The following is an 18,126-nucleotide window of genomic DNA, read 5'->3' on the forward strand; positions in this document are numbered from 1 at the left end:
GCGTTGGATCTTCGTTGCTGTGCGCGGGCTTTCTCTAGTTGCGGCGAGCCAGGCTACTCTTCGTTGCAGTGCGCAGGCTTCTCATTGCGGTGGCTTCTCTTGTTGCAGAGCACGGTCTCTAGGCCTGCAGGCTAAAGTAGTTGTGGCTCGCGGGCTCTGGAGCGCAGGCTCAGTAGTTGTGGCGCACGGGCTTAGTTGTTCCGTGGCATGTGGGATCTTCCCGGACCAGGGCTTGAACCCGTGTCCCCTGCATTGGCAGGTGGATTCTCAACCACTGCGCCACCAGGGAAGCCCCCACTTCATCAGTTCTTAAAAAGAATCCTTTCTCTGGTTCTGACCCCAGGCCCTTTGCACATGCTATACCCCCTGCCTAGACCACATTCTCTCCTCTTCCCACTCCTACTCAGCCTTCATGTCTCAACTTCAATAGCCCCTGCTCTAAGAAGCCTTCCCTGATCCCCAGACTGTGCCAGGTGCCTCATCTGCACCCCCCAAATGCCTGGATGTCCCGCATCAGGACCCTCACCACCCTAAGTTGTAATTGCTTGGTTTCGAGTCTGTCACTCCAGTGGGACTGTAAGCCCCATGAAGACAGGGCCCCAATCAGTCTTGGCCACCACAGTGAACCCAGGACCCCCAGCATGGGGCCTGGCACACAGTAGGTGTTTGGTACATATTTTCTAGGTGAATGAACCTGTACCCCTCAACAACCTCCCTATCTTTAGGCCTGAGTTTCCTCTCCTGTAAAATGGAGGGAAACCCTCCCACGCAGCCTTAGGGTGGGGTGTGCCAGAGAAGGGAAGGAAAACACCCAGGGGGTCACACCCGGGGGGAGCATCATGAGTGTGGCCTCCCCAGCTCAGTTCAGGCCTGGGTGGTGGAGACCGCCCCCATTTTAGGAGCAAATGTGTCCCTGTCTCTGGGACCCAGCTCTGGCTGAGTGGGGATCAGGGTCCTGATTCTGATCAGGAGGGTCTCACGGCTGAGCCCATGGCCTCTGCAGTGGGGAGGCCTGATGTTAGGGACTGCGGTCCCTCAAGGAGGGGTCTCAAGTAGCAGCTAGGGGAATGGGGGGCAGGTAAGCAGAGCAGGACCAGAGCCCTCGGCCCAGAGGGGACAAGTGAGAGGATGGGCTGGGAGCCTCTTACACACTTCTCTCTGTCCCTCTGTCTCCTTCTGTCTCTGTCTCTGTCCCTCTCTGTCTCTCTCAGACTCTCCCTGGGTCCCTCTCTCTGCGCCTCTCTCTCTCTGGGGCTCAATCTCAGTCTCTCTGTCTCTCTGTGCCTCCCTTTATCTCTGACTATCTTTGTCTCTCTGTCTCTGTCACTATCTGTGTGTCTCTCAATGTTCTTTCCCTCTGTCTCTCCTCACCTCCTCCATCACCCCTCCCCCTGGTTCTGCTTCTCTCTACCCACCCCCATTCTGGTTCACACAGAGACCCCTCCCCGCCTTGGCCCTGCCTTCACTCCGGAGAGGGGCGGGTGAGCACGCTGCCCTCTGGTCCAGTGTCCTGCTGGACCGACCAGCTCTCTGACCAACCCCTTCCCTCCCTCACTGCTTCCCCATCTTGATTCCCAGGGGGGTTCCCTCCTGCAGAAGCACCATCTCCACCAGCACTTTCCCTCCCGCTGCTCCCACACCTCTCATTGTTGCTGCTGCTGCTGCCCAGGGCTACACAGTGAAGAACCACAGTCTGGTCCCCTGGTCTCTCCCATCCCTCACTTTGCCCCAGGCCCTTGGAACAATGGAGAATCAAATGTTTTCTCTCTTTTCCAGACAAGGCATGAAAAACTCCCTCTCCATGTGGAGAGACCAAGGCCCTGTAACCTGGTCCTCGAGGGCAGGCCTGGTACACAGCGGCTGGTTCATAATCATTCGCTGGATAGATACTTATTGAGCACCTACTGTGTGCCAGGCCGAATTCTAGGCATAGGGAATGCTGTGGGGGTCCAAGATGGACAGAATTCCTGCCCTCCAAGAGGTGACCTTCAAGAGCAGGAGACACACCAAAGTCAAACACTGCCCCGCACCCCACCCCTGCTCCCCCCAAACAAATTCATGCCCACCTGGAACCTTGGAATGGGACCTTACCAGCAACTGGGGTCTTTGCAGATGTAATTAAGGATCTCGAGATGAAATCATCCTGGACTTAGGGTGGGCCCTAAATCCAATGACCAGTGTGTTTCTGAGAAAGGACAGGCTGATTAGGACACACAGGGAAGACAGCCATGTGATGATGGACGCAGAGATTGGGGTGATGCAGCTACCAGTCAAGGAACACCAAGGTTGCCTCAAACTTACTGGCTTGAAACAACACAAATTTATTATTTTAAAGTTCTGTAGCTAAAATCCTGGTGTGGGCAGGGCTGATCCTTCTGGAGGCTCCAGGGGAGAATTGTTTCCTTGCCTTTTCCAACTTCTCGAGGCCTCCCACATTCCTCAACTCAAGGAACAGGGGCACCGGGGGTGGGGGGGAACCCTTCCTCCACCTTCACAGCCAGCAATGGCTGGTGGAGTCTTTCTGCCTTTACATCACTCTCATTCTTTGGCTTCCCTTTTATAAGGTTCCCTGTGATTACACTGAGCTCACTCGGATAATCTAAAATAATCTCTTTAACTCAACTGTCCACTGATTAGCAACCTTAATTCCATCTGCAACCTTAATTCCCCTTTGCCCTGTCAGGTTAAATATTCACAGATTCTAGGGATTTAGACGGGGACAACTTTGGGGAGCATTATTTTGCCTACCACAGTTGGTTATACAGCTTTAGACACCCAGAACATGTGGCATCATTCCTAACCATGCCACAATATTCCTCCTCCCTGCCCTCCTTTGGGACTTGCTTGTATTCATCCTTCAGATCTCAGCTTATGGATCACCTCCTCCAGGAAGCCCTCCCTGATGCCTCCTTTGGTCCCCACTGCCACCTGTGTGTCATCATCACAGCCCTTACCACCCTATGTGGGTTACCTGGTGATGTCTGTCACTCCCACTAGATCCAATAGGAGGTGTGTCTTGACCCTTCTGGGTCCTCGCACCTAGCACAGAGCCTAACACACAGTCGGCGCCCAGTAAATGTTTGCAGCTTGCATGAGTTGGATGCTGCTCCTCTCAGGTCTATAAATAGCTCCGGCCTGGTGATGATAAACATAATAAGAGCATACACAGGGACTCACAGACTTGGCAGGCAGGTGGGCACTGGTGGCCATGGGACCCCATAGCCCTGGCTAGGCCTGGCCCAACCCAGTGCCTCCTGCTCCAAGCAGCCCTTCTGACCTCCTCATTAAAGCAGGCCTTTTACTTAGGCCGACGCTGCCAGTTCTAATTGATTGCCTGCCTCCCGGGGGAACTCGAGTTCCTGAGGTCGGCAGCTGGGCCAGGGCCAGGCCACGGCAGGTGGGAGGGAGCCCCGCTCCAGGATTGGGAACAAGGCCTGAAGGCTGGACCTTCTGCCTCACCAGAGAGGGCCTGGCCTCCCTCCAGGACTAGGGCACCCACCGACCTGCAGGCTCAGAGTCCCTTCCCAGGCTCCTGCAAGCCTCTGGTATGTTTGATCTTCATATACTTGGTGACACCAAGAACAAAGAACACACCAAGATGCACACAGACACTCAAACACACAAAAGCCCACAACCCACAGGTCCAGACAGAGGCGGTGTAGCATGGTGGTGAGACACGTGGGCACATAACCCCTCTGTGCCTCAATCTTCCCATCTGCAAAATGGGATTATAATAGTCTCTTCCCCACACACATCCATGGGGCTTCCAGGAGAATTAAATAAATTAATAGTTAGAAAATACTTAACACAGGGCCTGGTGCATACTCAGTGTTCTATAATGCTTATTATGTATGCATTTGACAGGTATTGATTGAGTACTTAATGCATGGCAGGCCTAGCAGTTATGGCAGTGAACAAGATATGCACAAATTCCTGTTCTGGGGAGCTGACATCTGAAAGGGGAGGGGGAGAGTAAGCCTAATAAAAGAGTAAATGTTGGGGTGAGCTGGGAGGACACAGGTGGACACACACACTCAGATACCCCTGGAGAGGTACATTCTCTGAGTTTCTGTGATTATTCCCATTCCACAGATGGAGTAAATGAGGCTCTGAAACAAAAGGAAAATGGGTTTGTTTGGGGCCACCCAGTTTCTGAAATAGTCAATGCTTCATGTGGCCCCAGGGCCTTTGTCCCTGCTGTTCCATTGCCAGGCAAACCACGCCCCCCCCATCCTTCTGTTCTCAGCTCAAGTGTCACTTCCTCAGGCTAGCCCTTCCATCCCCTCACTCCCCTGCAGTTCCCTGCCTCCTTCAAACTCTCTTGGCTGTGGCTACTTCTGTACTGGGGAACTTCTTTCATTAATATCTGTCACAGATGCCTCTGAGTTCCCAGAGCCTGGCACACAGTGGGTGCTCAATAAATGCACACTGGCCCTGGAACACAGCCCCTCCCAGACAGAACTTGCAAACTGGCAGCTGGGGGAGGCCAGGTTGGGGGCCTCCCACCTCCCAGCTTTGATCCCGGCTGTCCCCGCCTCGACCACCACCAGCTTCTAGAACCTGTTTCTAGCTTTTCATCCTCCCTGGAGAGACCTCATTACCGCTCCCAGCCCGAGAGACAGGAACCTGCAGCCTCCTGGGCTTTGAAAACAACATATTAAAATAGAAATCGGTGCCACCCCTTGGGCACCCTGGGGCCTAGACTTTGGGCTGTGAGCCCCTGGCCGCGTGCTGTCGCTTTTAGCCCTTCCTTTGTGAGCTGAAGGAGATGACAGACTTTGGAGCCCAGAGCATCGGGAGCTGGTAATAACCGTCATTAGGATAATGATTTTAATTATTATCTAATAAAAGTATATTTAGCTGCATCCATTTTGTGAGCCTTTACACTGTTCAAGGCACTTTTCTTTCGGCCGCGCTTGCGGGATCTTAGTTCCTCCACCAGGGATTGAACCTGCACCCTCGGCAGTGAAAGCGTGGAGTCCTAACCACTGGACCACCAGGGAATCCCCTCAAGGCACGTTTTAAAACCCTTTTCTTGATCCCACATTCCTCTCTGTTGACCACCCGGTATCCGAGAGTCGGCTGTTTACACTCACCCTTTCTTCCGTTGCCTCCAGAATCTGCTCCAGTGGGTCTCTCATGATCCCCACACCAGGAAATTGTACTCTGGGAAAGATGCTCCTGGCAGGGGCACCCACCTTGGTGACTGCCAGGCAGGTGGAGGGGGAAGCTGCCACCTCCACTGCTTGGATGGAGAGGGCTGGGGGCTGCTGGCCTGGAGGGGCTCTGGGATGGGGGAATCACTCCCCAGGCAGGGGGACCAGTCCCAGACACACCCACCTCAATCCCTGACTCTAAGCCTGGGGGCCTGGGAGGCCCTGGGAATACCACCCCTTCACAGTCACACAACCAGCCTCTCTCATGAAGAATACAGACTCAGAGGGAAAACAGGAGAGAAAGCTAACATTTATGAAGGGTGTGTTCCATGCTAGTGGGTATGCGTAGTAACTCTTTTAATTGTAGAAGCAACCTTATGATTTAGATACTATTATAGTGCCCGCCCCACCTTTTTTTTTTTTTTTTTTTTTGGCCGCACCGTGCAGCATGCAGGATCTTAGTTCCCGGACCAGGGATGGAACCCGTGCCCACTGCAGTGGAGCAGTGGAAGCACAGAGTCTTAACCACTAGACCGCCAGGGAAGTCCCTATAGTCCCCATTTTATTGTTGGGGAAACTGAGGCACAGAGAGGTGCCGTGGCCTGGCCAGTCACACAGCTAGTAAGTGGCACCCCGAGTCTGAACCCTTATCTCTCTGAGTTGAGAGGCGCAGCCTGTGCTAAGTATCATTTCCCACCCAGGAGCAGTGGAATCTACAGAGCCATGCGCCGGGTGGGTTCTGTTATCTGCCCATTGTACAGATGAGGAAACTGAGGCTCAGAGGAGCTGCTGGGCTGTGCTGGGAGGACATAGCAGAGCTGGGGCTCCAGCCTGAGGCCATGCGCCCAGAACCGGGTCTCTTAACCACTCCAGTCGCCAAAGGCTCTCCCGGCCTCTGTTTCAGCATCCATAAGGTGGGTTTAATTGCAGAATCCAGGTTATGAGGACCACGTGCGTGCAGGCTTGTAAAGCACCACTTGTCGGGTCTGGCCAAACAGTAGGGTCTGATTTGCATGGGTTGGGGACACAATGGGGACGGCGCAGGGAAAAGTTTTCCCATGGCCCCCGTCCATCAACCTCTCTCCAGGGGCAGTTAGATCTGACACACACACACACACACACACACACACACACACACACACACACACACACACACACACACACACACACACACACACACACACACACACACACACACACACACACACACACACACACACACACACACACACACACACACACACACGCCCCCTGCCTGAGATCCCCTTCCCTGGCGGTCACCTAAGTGCCCTCCGGCCCCTAGCAGGGAACAGCGCCGCCTCTGTGTCAGGCGCGGGGCCAGCATCCCTCCAGGTTTGTCAGCGTTGCCCAGAGACGGGAAGGGAGTCGGCGGGCCCCCGCCCCCTGCACGCAGACCCCTGCCCGCCCAGCCCCCAGGACCCCGGATCCAGAACAATGGGCAGGCCGGAGGAGGAGGCGGGCAGGCGGGGCTGGGGCCTCGGGGAGCCTGGGAACAGAGCGGCTCGAGGTTGGTGTGCAGGGAGGGGGGTCCTGAGATCAGACAGAGCCTCCAAGAGGGGCGGGGGCTCCGAGAGGGGCGGGAGGCGCACCCACCCAGCCAGGAGGGATCTCGCGGAGGCGAGGGAGCTTAGCCCCCTCTCCCACGGCGGCTCCAGAAGGAGAGGCCGCCCCCTCCCCCCGGCCCCGGGGCTCGTGCCGGGAACAGGTGTGGGGGGCTCTGAAGGCAGGACTAAGGGACACAATCCCTTTCGGAAGTGAAGTGACATCGGGGCCCCGCACCGCTATAAATACGGACACAGCTGACTTGGGGGAGGGGGGATCGGAGGGAACCTGAAGGACCCGAGAAGAGGGCGGGTAGGGCAGCGGGATGGGAGGCGACCCTGAGCTCTTGGGACGCGGCCAAGTTTCTGGGTGGATGCGAAACCCGGTGACTTGATACACTCCGGACCCCGGCGTCCTGGGGCCGCAGCGGAGAACAGAACCGGGCGGGTCCACCACCTTTCTGAGCCCCGCCCCTCGCCGAGCCCCACCCCTCCCTGAAGCCCCTCCCGGTTCTGAGCCGGCTCCACTCTCTCGGCCCCTCCCCTTTCAGCGCCCTCTCCTCTCCCTTAACCCCTCCCCTGGCTGAGCCTCCTCTTCTACCTCAGCCCCCTCCTCTCTCTGAGCCCCCCTCTTTCTAAGCACCACCTCCCATCTTTCAGTTCCTTGGGGTGGGGAGTGTCCTGGGACGGCCCCTTCCGGCTGTCCGGATAGAAACTTGACTCCTTGGCTGGTGGGGGCTTCCTTGGCTTGTCCTCATCTGCAGCATCACCCTCATATTCTGTGACTGGAGCAACCAGAGCTTTTGAGGTTACGCCCTCCCCGGGCGCCCCGCGGGCCCGGTTATCCAGCAAATACCTGCAGAGATCCCCTACCTCCAACACCCAGTCCCGGGCTAGGCTCCTCATCAGAAACTGCGAGAAAGACCTTCAGGCATGCATACCCCCTTCAAATTCCCGCTTAGACCTCTCATTCTTCCCAGATCTAGGAGCCAATTTTGAAATGGGGGATGGGTAGAAATTCTGACTTCATTCATTCATCTTTTCATTCACATTCTTCAACAAACATTTAATGAGCACCTACTGTCTGCAAGCCTGTGCCGGAGGCTGCGGATACAGCTCACGACGGTCCAGTGGGGGAGATAGTCCGTGGGGTGATGGGGGTCAGAGGGCTGTGATGGGGGCACACAGGCAGCTATAGGGGTCAGGGAGCTGGTGGGTCAGGGAAGGAAGGCTTCCCACAGGATGTGTCATCTAAACTGAAGGCTAAAGATATTAGGGGCCAAGAGAGGGTGTTCCTGGCAGAGAGAACAGCAAGTACAAAGGTCCTGAGGCAGGAGCAAGAGCCCCTGGCTTGCAGTCCCAGCTTTGCTATTTATTTGCTGTGTGACCCAGACAAGTGACTGTTTTTTTCTGAACCTTAGCTACCAATGCTCGACGGAACGGCTTGGCAGGGCACCTGGTATACAAGAGGTACTCCATAAATATTTGCCAAATGTTGTTGAGGGAATTGAGGTTTCAAGGGTTGTCATGAAAGAGAAGGCTTTGTGGCCCCTGCCTGGGGATGAGTGGGTTGGGGCAGCTCGTGACCTCTTTTTCTGGCCAAGGTGCCCCTGTCCCCTGGGCCCCTCCCCCCGGGCCCACCTGTCCTCCACCAGCTGTCCCTCCATGTGTGCGGCCGCCTGTCAAGAGCAGGCGCCTGTTCCGGAACACCTGATGCCTTGCTTCCCAGGGATTTCAGAGGGGTAGATGCGCGGAAGTTCAGCTGCCACGGGGGCTTAACCCTGGAGCCTGGGCGCCGGATCTTCAGAGGCCCAACGGCATCCCTCTTGACCCTGTGAAGAGCCCTGGCACCGCTACCAACCTTAGCTGGAAAGACCCCACTTCAACTCCTAGCCCTGGCATTGCTTGGCTGTGTGGCCTTGGGAAAGTTAGTCAGCTTCTCTGGTCACCGCCACCACCAATAATGATAACAGCTGACACATCCTCAGTGCATATTATATGCCCGGGGCCATGTTTAGAGCCTTTCTATGAATGAACTGTATCTTCTAGCAGGATTCTGAGTTCCCAAGTATTGTTGATCCCATTTTATAGATGTGAAAACTGAGGCACAGAGCAAGGTTATATGACTCACAGGGTGAAATAACCCAATCAGTAATAACTACAGTAACACCTATTGCGTGCTCACTGGGTGCCTGCTTTACGTGGATTAGCTCATTTAATTCTCCCCCAAACCAAATGAGGTGGTGGAGACTGCTAATAGAAGTCCCTTTTTACAGATGTGGAAACTGAGGTCCAGAGAGAATAAGCAATTTGTTCAAACCTACAAAGCTGTATAACTTTGAGCACACATCATCATAGAAAGTTCTACTGATGAGCATTGCTCTATGAGAAAGTGCTTGCTGTCATCTGGTAGGAGCCCAGGCCCTGGTAAGTTACAGTTAACTTGTAGGTTTCTGTCTGGTAGAAAAAAACTCCAATTATGGTTTTGCTGCATGTAGGACATTCACTAGTTTGTACCCAGCCTAATCTTATTCTAACATTCTTAAGAAAAAAAATCCTGATAAATACCCAGTCCCTTAAATGCTCTCAGAGTCAGCTTGGGGACTTCCCCAGTGGTGCAGTGGTTAAGAATCCACCTGCCAATGCAGGGGACACAGGTTCAATCCCTGGTCCTGGAAGATCCCACATGCCACGGAGCAACTAAGCCCGTGAGCCACAACTACTGAAGCCCGCACTCCTAGAGCCTGCGCTCCGCAACAAGAGAAACCGCCTCAATAAGAAGCCCGCGCACCGCAACGAAGAGTAGCCCCCTCTCGCGGAGAATGACCATTTAACTGGTTCCCTGAATAATGAGTTAATTAATCATTGACCAGAGTTTATGTTTTCAACTTTCTGAGAACTGTACCTTGACAGCCCCATTTTGCAAATGGGGAAACTGAGGCAAGTTCCCTGCCTCCCCCGCCCCAAGCCTGGGGGCCCAGTCATTGCACACCTGGCTCTCCACATCCAGGCAGCCCCCGCCCAGCTCCCAGAAGCAGCACCGAGAACCTGTCTTCCCTAAGCAGCAGAGAACCAGGTCAGCCAACCGCTGGGACATCAAAGGGAATCTATAAATACAGCTGCAGGAGGAAAAATAGACACTTTTCTAGCCCCTCCCGGCCTTGCCTCTCTCCCTCTCCAGATCTTTCCTGGCTAGGCTCCCACTGTGGTAGCTGAGCCGAAGCCACCAACCCCAAGGACCCCTGCTGGAAAACAGTGGGGAAAGCTGCTGGCAGTTCCTCGGTTTCCCCCAATGAGCTCAACCTCTTCTGCCTTCCGCTTCCCCTGCCAGTGGACTGAGAAAAGAGGGGAATCACTGGGCCTGTCCCTGGGAGGTGCAGATGAGGTTCTAAGCCCAGAGGTGAGGGTTACTGGTTTGTAGAAATCTTCGAATTCCAGAACCCTGGAATCTTCCCTCTTTCTCACGGAACACATAGGGCTTCTGCACTGTGTTGGGTGCTGGGAAGCTGGCAGGACCAAGGCAGACAGTTTAGACTTGGCCAGGGCAGTCAGGAGGGCTTCCTGGAGGAAGTGACATGAGCTGAACCCAATGTAAGATGGGACAGATGGGGAGGGAAGAGTGAAACAGGGGAGGAGGTTGCAGGGGAAGGAATTCAGAGTCCTCCTGGATGATTCCCATTTCCTTGCTCCCCAAGTCTTTGCATCCAAAATGACTCTCAAGGGACTTCCCTGGCGGCCCAGTGGTTAAGACTCCGTGTTTCCAATTCAGGGGATGTGGGTTCAATCCCTGGTCAGGGAACTGAGATCCCACATGCCGCCCAGGGCAGCCAAAAAAAAAAAAAAGAAGGCCTCTCAAATCTGCCTATTTCTCTCCACCTCCTCAGCCCCTGCCCCGGTCTAGGCCCCCATGTTGCTCCCCCAGACTAGTCCCTCCTCCCCTGGGGCCTATTCCTGCCCTGGGTGCATCAGTCTCGGCAAGGCAGCCAGAGGGACCTTTTTAAACGTTAAATCAGATTATGTCATTTGCTCACTATAAACTCTCCCATGGCTCCCTAGTGCCTTTGAAATAAAATCCAAACTTTTCCCCATGTCCCCAACACTTCACTGCCCTCCCCTCCTCCCTCTCTCCTCCTCATTCTTTGTGCTCCAGCCACTCGGGGCTCCTGGCTGTTCCTCCAACATGGTCCTTCCCCAGGGCCTTTGCACATGTTGCTCCCTCTGCCCTTCCCCTATATGTTCTTCCCCAGACTGGTTCCTATTTCTTCTTCAGGTCTCAGCTCAAAAGTCACCTCATCTGAGAAACGCTCCCTGATGCCTCCAGACAGCTGCTGCTCTTCATCGTCTTTTCTTCCTGGCCTTTATAATGATCTGAAATTATTTTAGTCCTTCACACGGTTCTTCATTGTCTGTCCATGAATGCCCCGAGAGGGCAGAGACCCTGCCAGAGACCTCACCCACCATGGGCTTCAGTTTCCTTGTCTATAAAATAGGCGGGCTTGTGACAAGCTGCTCCATTGGGGAGGCTGCCTGCCTCATTTGTTGTTCAAGTTACTATTGATATTTCCCTTACAAACTGTTTGTAATCAATATGCTAATTGATGCAGATTTTATGTAAATGACACAAGTATTTATTTCTCCTCCCCCTTCCCCCCAACAAATTCCCCAATGGCCTAAGGGACCCTGGAAGCTGGAGGGTGGGTGGGTAGCTGTCTCAGCCCACATCTCTTGGGGATCTTTGGGGGTAGAGGGACAGTCTTGGGGGCAAGCAGGAAAAGGGGCAGGAGGTGGGCGTGGGGGATAGAAATCTGGAGACCTGGGGGAAGATTGAGACCAACACAGTAAACGAGCAAGATGGAGAGATGAAGGAGAGGGTGGGGAGATGGAGAAACACAGAGAGGATAGGAGAGAAGCAGAGAGGGAGACTGGAAGGAATGAGGGAGGAGGGCCCGGCAGGGGTCCCTTGCCCACCTCAGGGCGTGCTGGGGGCAGACCTGCTCCCCACCACACACTTGGATCAGTGGAGTGACCTTCCCACCTTCACTCTGATCATAACCTATTGGAATCTTCTTGCAGGGGAAACTGAGGCAGGACGAGGGGAACCGCTGGCCTCACTGGCCATTCCAGGACAGGTGTGGGATGAGAACTGGCCCACCGCTCCACGGGACCCTGGAGGTAAGAAGGCTTCCTTGACACTTGCCTGGACCTTAGCCAATACTCCATTGTCTTTATTGAGTGCCTACTGTGTGCCAGGTCTGTGTTGGGCAGTGCTGGGATCGAGACCAAGTGCCTTGACCAAGACAGCTTGGGGTCTTTGAGGGACCAAATGAATTCCAAAGTGGTCTCCACGGCCCACGAGGCCCTGCATGACCTGCCCCCCACCACACACACCCTATCACCTCTTCCCTCTCTCCCCCTAGATCATGCTGCCCCTGCTCCTCCTCTAGCAGGTCAGGAACGGTCCTTCCCCAGGGCCTTGGCACAGCCGTTCCCCCCATCTGGAGCTCCCTTCCCCCACATACCTGCATGCTTTTCTCCCTTACCTCCTTCAGGTCTCTGCTCAGATGTCACCTCCTCCATGAGACGTCCCCTGACTACCTGCCTAATATCTCCCCCAACTCGGGCACTTCCCATCTTCTTTCCTTGATTAATTTTTCTCCTTAGCACCATCTGGCCCAGCATAGATCTCACTCGTTTATGTTGCTTCTTGTCTGTCAACCCCATTGGGACGTCAGCTCCACGAGGCCAGGACTTCTATCTATTCTGTTTGCTGCGGTGTCCCCAGTGACTAAAACAAGCGGGGCATCCAGTAGGTACTCAATCCATACTCGTTAAATAAGTTCATCGTCTCCTGCCCTGAGCTGTGAGCATTGCCAGGACAGAACCTGGCTCTGTCTTGGTCACCACTGTGTCACCAGCACTACCCAGCAGAGCCTGGTACACAGTAGGTGCTCAATAAAGTCAGCTGAATAAATAGGCCAATAGGGTCAAGACCTGCGGACTCGGCTCTGCTTCCTGAACGCATCAGAGTGTTTGTAGCCAAAGCTGAGCTCGTCCCAGGCAGGTCCCGAAGGGCACAAGGAGCCTGGGCGTGGAGGGTGAGCTCAGGGCCCGCCAACTGCACCTCCACACACTGACATCAGCGTCACTTGAGTCGAGAGCCTTGGTGGCAATGACGGAATCGCCACCAGATGAGGTCATTCACACACACCCTCTACTGCCACTGGCTGTTTTGGGTTTCTTTTTCCCATAACAGTTTTGATTTGATTTGATTTTTTTTGTGGGAAAATATACCTAATGTAATATTATTTTAACCATTTGTAAATGTTCAATTCAGTGGCATGAAAGACATTCCCATTGTTGTTCAGCCATCACCACTACCTAGACCCAAACTTTTCCATCTTCCCAAACTGAAACTCTGTCCCCATGAAACACTGACCCCCCATCCTCTCCCCCAGCCCCTGGCCCCCACCATCTACTTCCTGTCTCTATGGATTTGACGCCTCTAGGGACCTCCTATGAGTGGAATCAGACAGTATTTATCCTTTCGTGTCTGGCTTCTTTCACTGAGCATCATGTCCTCAAGGTTCGTCCATGTTGTAGCAGGTGTCAAATTTCCTGCAGTGGCCACGCCCATTCTACCACTCCATCACTGATTAAAAAATGAATTAACGAAAGGCCTCTTGGAGAAAAGGATATTGGCCAAACACATGAGGATCTTCCCAAGGAGAGGGAACAGCAAGTGCAAAGATCCTGGGGTGGGGCTGAGCTCTATGTGTTTGCTAGGCTGGAACAGGAAGCTCAGGGGAGGGTGGATTTTGAACAGGGAGAATGTGATACTTTTCCACCTCCCTCCAAGTGATGCTGGCTTCCTGCCCTTTCTGTGCCTCAGTTTCCTATCCACACCCAGGACAGACCCCAGGGAGCTCAGAGGTCCCTGGGTCCCTCACCACTTCTCCCTTCTGAGTACCAGGGTGCCCCTTGCCTCATTTGCATATTTAGATGAGGCCTTGGGGCTGGGGGTTCTGGGAGGACCCTGGACACACCCATGCCTTTCTGGGGATGTCACTGGTTCTGACCGGGAGGAAGCACTGTAATTGCTCTAATTTCCACTCACAAATCAGGCAGGGAATGCTGCTGCTTCTCTCTCTACTGTTTCCCGGGGGTATGTCTGGCGCTTGGAGCTCCAGCCAGACACACAGTCAGCTCAAGCCACAGCCCTGGGTCCAAGGGGCTGCAGAGAGGGTCTCAGGCTGGACAGCCCCCAGCCATCCCCGCTGGCTGCCTGGCTGAAGGCCTACTGTGTGCCCAGGCCTGGCATTCACCCTCTCCACTGAAATGGAGGGGGACTCGGGCAAACTCTAGGGCCAAGCATCCTGGGTTTAAATCCTTGCTCTGGCTCAAAATGTGTACAGTACCTGGAGCTATGCAGTGCACACAGCGGGCACTTAATAAGTGCTCCTGAAGTTATTACTTCACTGGATACCTCTCCCCCAGCCTGAAGAGGTGGCCTCATGTTGCCCCATTTTGCTGCCGAGGGGACTGAGTGACCCTGGGCTCCTGCCCAGCTGGGCCTCAGTTTCCCCATCTGTACAATGAAGGCAGAGCTCTCAGGCCCCCATTCATTCATTCATTTGTTCAACACATTTGTTGAATGCTTACTGTGTGCCAGGCCCTGTTCTAGATGTTGGGGACACAGCCATGACCAAGGCAGACTCTGGCCTGCCCTGGCAGAGCTGATTGCAGGGGTGGGGCAGAAGAGGGGGCAGGAATGGGAAGAGAAACAAGTAAATGGATAAAAGAAGTACCACTGGTGGGTTTCCCTGGTGGTGCAGTGTTTAAGAATCCGCCTGCCAATGCAGGCGACACGGGTTCGAGCCCTGGTCCAGGAAGATCCCACATGCCGTGGAGCAACTAAGCCCATGCACCACAACCACTGAGCCCGTGCGCCACAACTACTGAAGCCTGCGCGCCTAGAGCCTGAGCTCCGCAACAAGGAAGACCCAATGCAGCTAAAAATAAACAAATAATAAGAATAAATTAATTATAAAAATTTTAAAAAGAACCTTCCAAGCTAGGAGGTCCCTGAGCCCTTGGAAACGATTAAAAGCATGGGGTTCAAATTCCAGTTTTATTTCCTGGCTATGTGAGTGGCCAAGCCATTTCTCTCTGGGCCTCAGTTACCACACCTGAAAATGGGGCAAAAACAGTAGTCATGCTCTGGAATCATGGGGCTACATATAGTAGGTGCTCCATAAATGTTAGCTAATCATTATCATTATTACTATATGCACAAAATGGGTCATTTTCCCAGCCCAGGGGTGCTGTGTCGTCTCTGGAAAGGGCCACACCCTCTCTGGGCACCAGGTCCCTCAAATGCTCCAAAGGCCCCAGGACTATTTTTGAATCTGGAGAAGAGTCCCAGAGAGGAGCCCCTCAGCCTGCCCTGCGAGCAGGCTGGGGTCAAAGGGCAAGAGGCAGGGATGGGTCAAGGCCATGCCCCCCACACACACACACACGCACATGCACACACACCCCACCATGGGCTCTAGGCGGTTAGCTCTGCGGAGGGACCAGCTGGGCGGATTTAGCCAGCGCATCTGCCGCCGGAACAGCTGCCGTTCTGGGGGGGCTGGAGGGGGATATGGGACGAGGGAAAAATCTGTCCGAGGAGAATCGCGTCTGCGCTAACCAGCTGCAGGCTCAGACTGGGGGGACACCCCGAATCCGCCCGGACCCCGGGCCCCTCCCCTGCTGCGGTCGCCCCCACGTGCCTCTGGGGGGAGGGGGCTCGGGGAGGCCCTGACGTCACAGGCGGCCTCAGCCAATCGGAGCTGCCCTTTCCGAGCCCCCCCGGAGATTCCCAGGCCGGAGCCGGGACCAGGGGCGCGACCGAGCAGCTAAGACCCCCAACCTGGGCTTAAAAGAGGGCCCGGACCTGACTGGGGAAACCAAGGCTGGGACCCTCCAGGAAGGGGGCGCGGGACCCAGCTGACCCCTCCGAGCCTCTGCCCATCCGCCTGGTTCCAGCGCGACCCACAGAGGGGCAGGGGCCGGCGGGAGTCACACAGCAGGGCGGCGAGGCGGGGAGCCCTGATGGGGGGCGCGCAGGCAGCGGGGCGGGGTTTTCCTTCCCCGCAGGCGCCAGGCACCAAGGCCAGGCTTAGCCTCAGCCCATCCCGGGGGAAACAAAGGCCGCTTGATCCACTCCAGGTCTCCCCGGGACCCCTCGGACCCGGGGCCGCGGCCTGCACACGCAGGGAGGAAGGTGTTGGTGGCCGCGGGCACCCTCAAAACCCGCCCTGGATTCCTGCGGGTCGGAGCTGGACGGGAGCGCAGAGCTGCCCAACGTGACCTGAGAAACTGAGGCCCAGAGGGGCGGGGCTTTGCTCAGAGTCACACAGCTTGGAGGGCTCTGCTGGCGCTGGTGACCTCGGGCAAGGCCCTGCCCCTCCCGGGGCCTCCCTGGCTCAGCCGGCGGGCAAGCTGTGAACTTCCTGCCACCCTCTTCCAGGTCAAGGCTCAGACAGTCAGGAGCCCAGGGCGGGGGAGGGAGCAGCCCGGTCTGACCTTGCCCTGGTCCGGGGCATGAAAGACCCATTCATGACTGCCGAAGCCTGGACGGCAGCTGAGCCGGCCCGCGGGGGTGGGGCCTCCCTCAGGGCCTTTGTCCCAGCGGGTCCCTCTGCTTAGTATACCCTTCCCACCACCCCCTGCACCCCATGTACTCCACCAGATCTGTCTGTCGTCCTTCTAGGGCCCCCACATCACCTCGTGGACCTCCTGGGCCGCACAATGCCCCCGTCTATCTCAGCAGGTATCTGTACCTTGAGTTCGGCAGCCACTGATTCTTCTGTCTCCCCTGCTAGACTGTAGGCAGGAAGCCAGTTTGCCTTGCTGACTGCTCAGTCCAGGACCTGGCACACAGTAGATGCTCAATAAATGTTTGTTGATGGAATAGGTTGCCGAGGAGCCCAGTCGGGCCAAGGCTGCAAGTGGGAGGGCACAGCACGTGGAATGGTATAGAGGTGGGAGGGGAGTGCAGAGCCTGGACACCAAGCTGAAGTGCTGGGACTTAGCGCGCCCCCCGTTGCTGGGCTGGCCTCAGTCTCCCCAGGGGGCAGGAGGCAAGGGGGTAGAGTCCAGACAGACGCAGGCAGGTGCTTGGCTGATTTGCCTGGGACTCTGGCTCAGCTGGAAAGCTGGTCAGAGCAAAACCACTGGTGGCAAGAAGGCCTGGCTGCTAGCAGAGGTTTGTGGTCGCCAGGACGGCCCCTGGGCAGCTGCTGGGGGCCTGGAAGAACCGGGTTGTCTCCACGCATGCCAGGGAGGCTGCAGGTGGCCCAGGATCCAATGTCCCACTGCGTGTGTGCGCCACTGGGAAGCCACACAGCCTGCCTGAGCCCCCAGACTGCTAGGAGCCCTGGGTGGGACTCAGCGGGCAAGGCAGGCACCAAAGGTGCTCAATAACCAAAGGCAAGAGGATTTATGCAAGCTGGTTGACCTCTCTGTGCCTCAGTTTCCCATCTGTGGGAGCCTCGTGCGGCTGCCCTGAGGACTGAACAATGCGATTTATGCATCAAACATAAGCACACAGCAGGTGTGCAAGAAATGTCACTTAGATAAATACACAATAGTAAAACTTTTATGGAGCACCTCCTGTATACTGGAGATGCCACAGGGACCGGGACAGCGTGCAGCGCAGTGGGGGAGACATACACAGTCACACCCATGTGGAGAGGTGCTTTGGACAGAGAGGGACATTGAGGTCCTGATAGGAGCTCTCTTTCTAAGGTCACAAAGGGGCAGGGAGGTTACAGGGAGGTCTCGGAAACAGGAAGACCAGTTTGTCTTGGAGTCCCAAAGGCAGGGGGCCGAAGTGCTCCCCACCGGCTGAGGGTATGCTGCAGCCCCCTGGGAACCTCTTTTCCCGTCAGGCCCCATGGGCGCTGGGACAGAAGATAGCCATGGTCTCTGCAGCCAGCTTGCTCTGTTCAAATCCCAGTTCTGCCACTTTCTAACTGGGTGACCTTGGACAAGACGCCCCCCATGCCTCAGTTTCCTTACATGTCTACTGAGTATTGTTTAATATACTGCTTGTGGATTGAATAAATGACCCCATATATGAAGAGGGCCATGTAGACCCCCGGAGTTCCTGCCGCCGCAGCATCCCCATCTTCCCCGCGGATCCGATAGAGGATGGATTCTGGGTATGCGGGACTGGCCAGAATGGACCGGGGCAGTAATTTGGGGAGGGGAGCGGCGATCAGGCCCTCCACCGGGACAAAAGCAGGGTGCCTTCTCTTGGGTCACTCCTCCACCCCCACCCCCGCCCCCGCCCCCAGCGCCGCCGGCCGCCCACCTGGCTCCGCCCTCCGTTCCGCGCCGCCTTTGCTCCGGGCCGGGTTTTG

General features: G+C 55.6%; 1 protein-coding gene across 1 annotated transcript in view; it reads left to right on the forward strand.

Annotated features, from left to right (window-relative positions):
* The window catches only part of SEMA6B (semaphorin 6B), a 70,701-nt gene that overhangs the window by 23,975 nt on the left and 28,600 nt on the right, over nucleotides 1–18,126 (forward strand). Inside the window, exon 3 of the mRNA XM_057541663.1 lies at nucleotides 11,792–11,890. Coding sequence (XP_057397646.1) covers nucleotides 11,792–11,890 — 99 coding nt within the window. The remainder of the gene's footprint in view (nucleotides 1–11,791; nucleotides 11,891–18,126) is intronic.

Source organism: Balaenoptera acutorostrata, chromosome 2, assembly GCF_949987535.1.
Source record: "Balaenoptera acutorostrata chromosome 2, mBalAcu1.1, whole genome shotgun sequence".
Lineage (NCBI taxonomy): Eukaryota > Metazoa > Chordata > Mammalia > Artiodactyla > Balaenopteridae > Balaenoptera > Balaenoptera acutorostrata.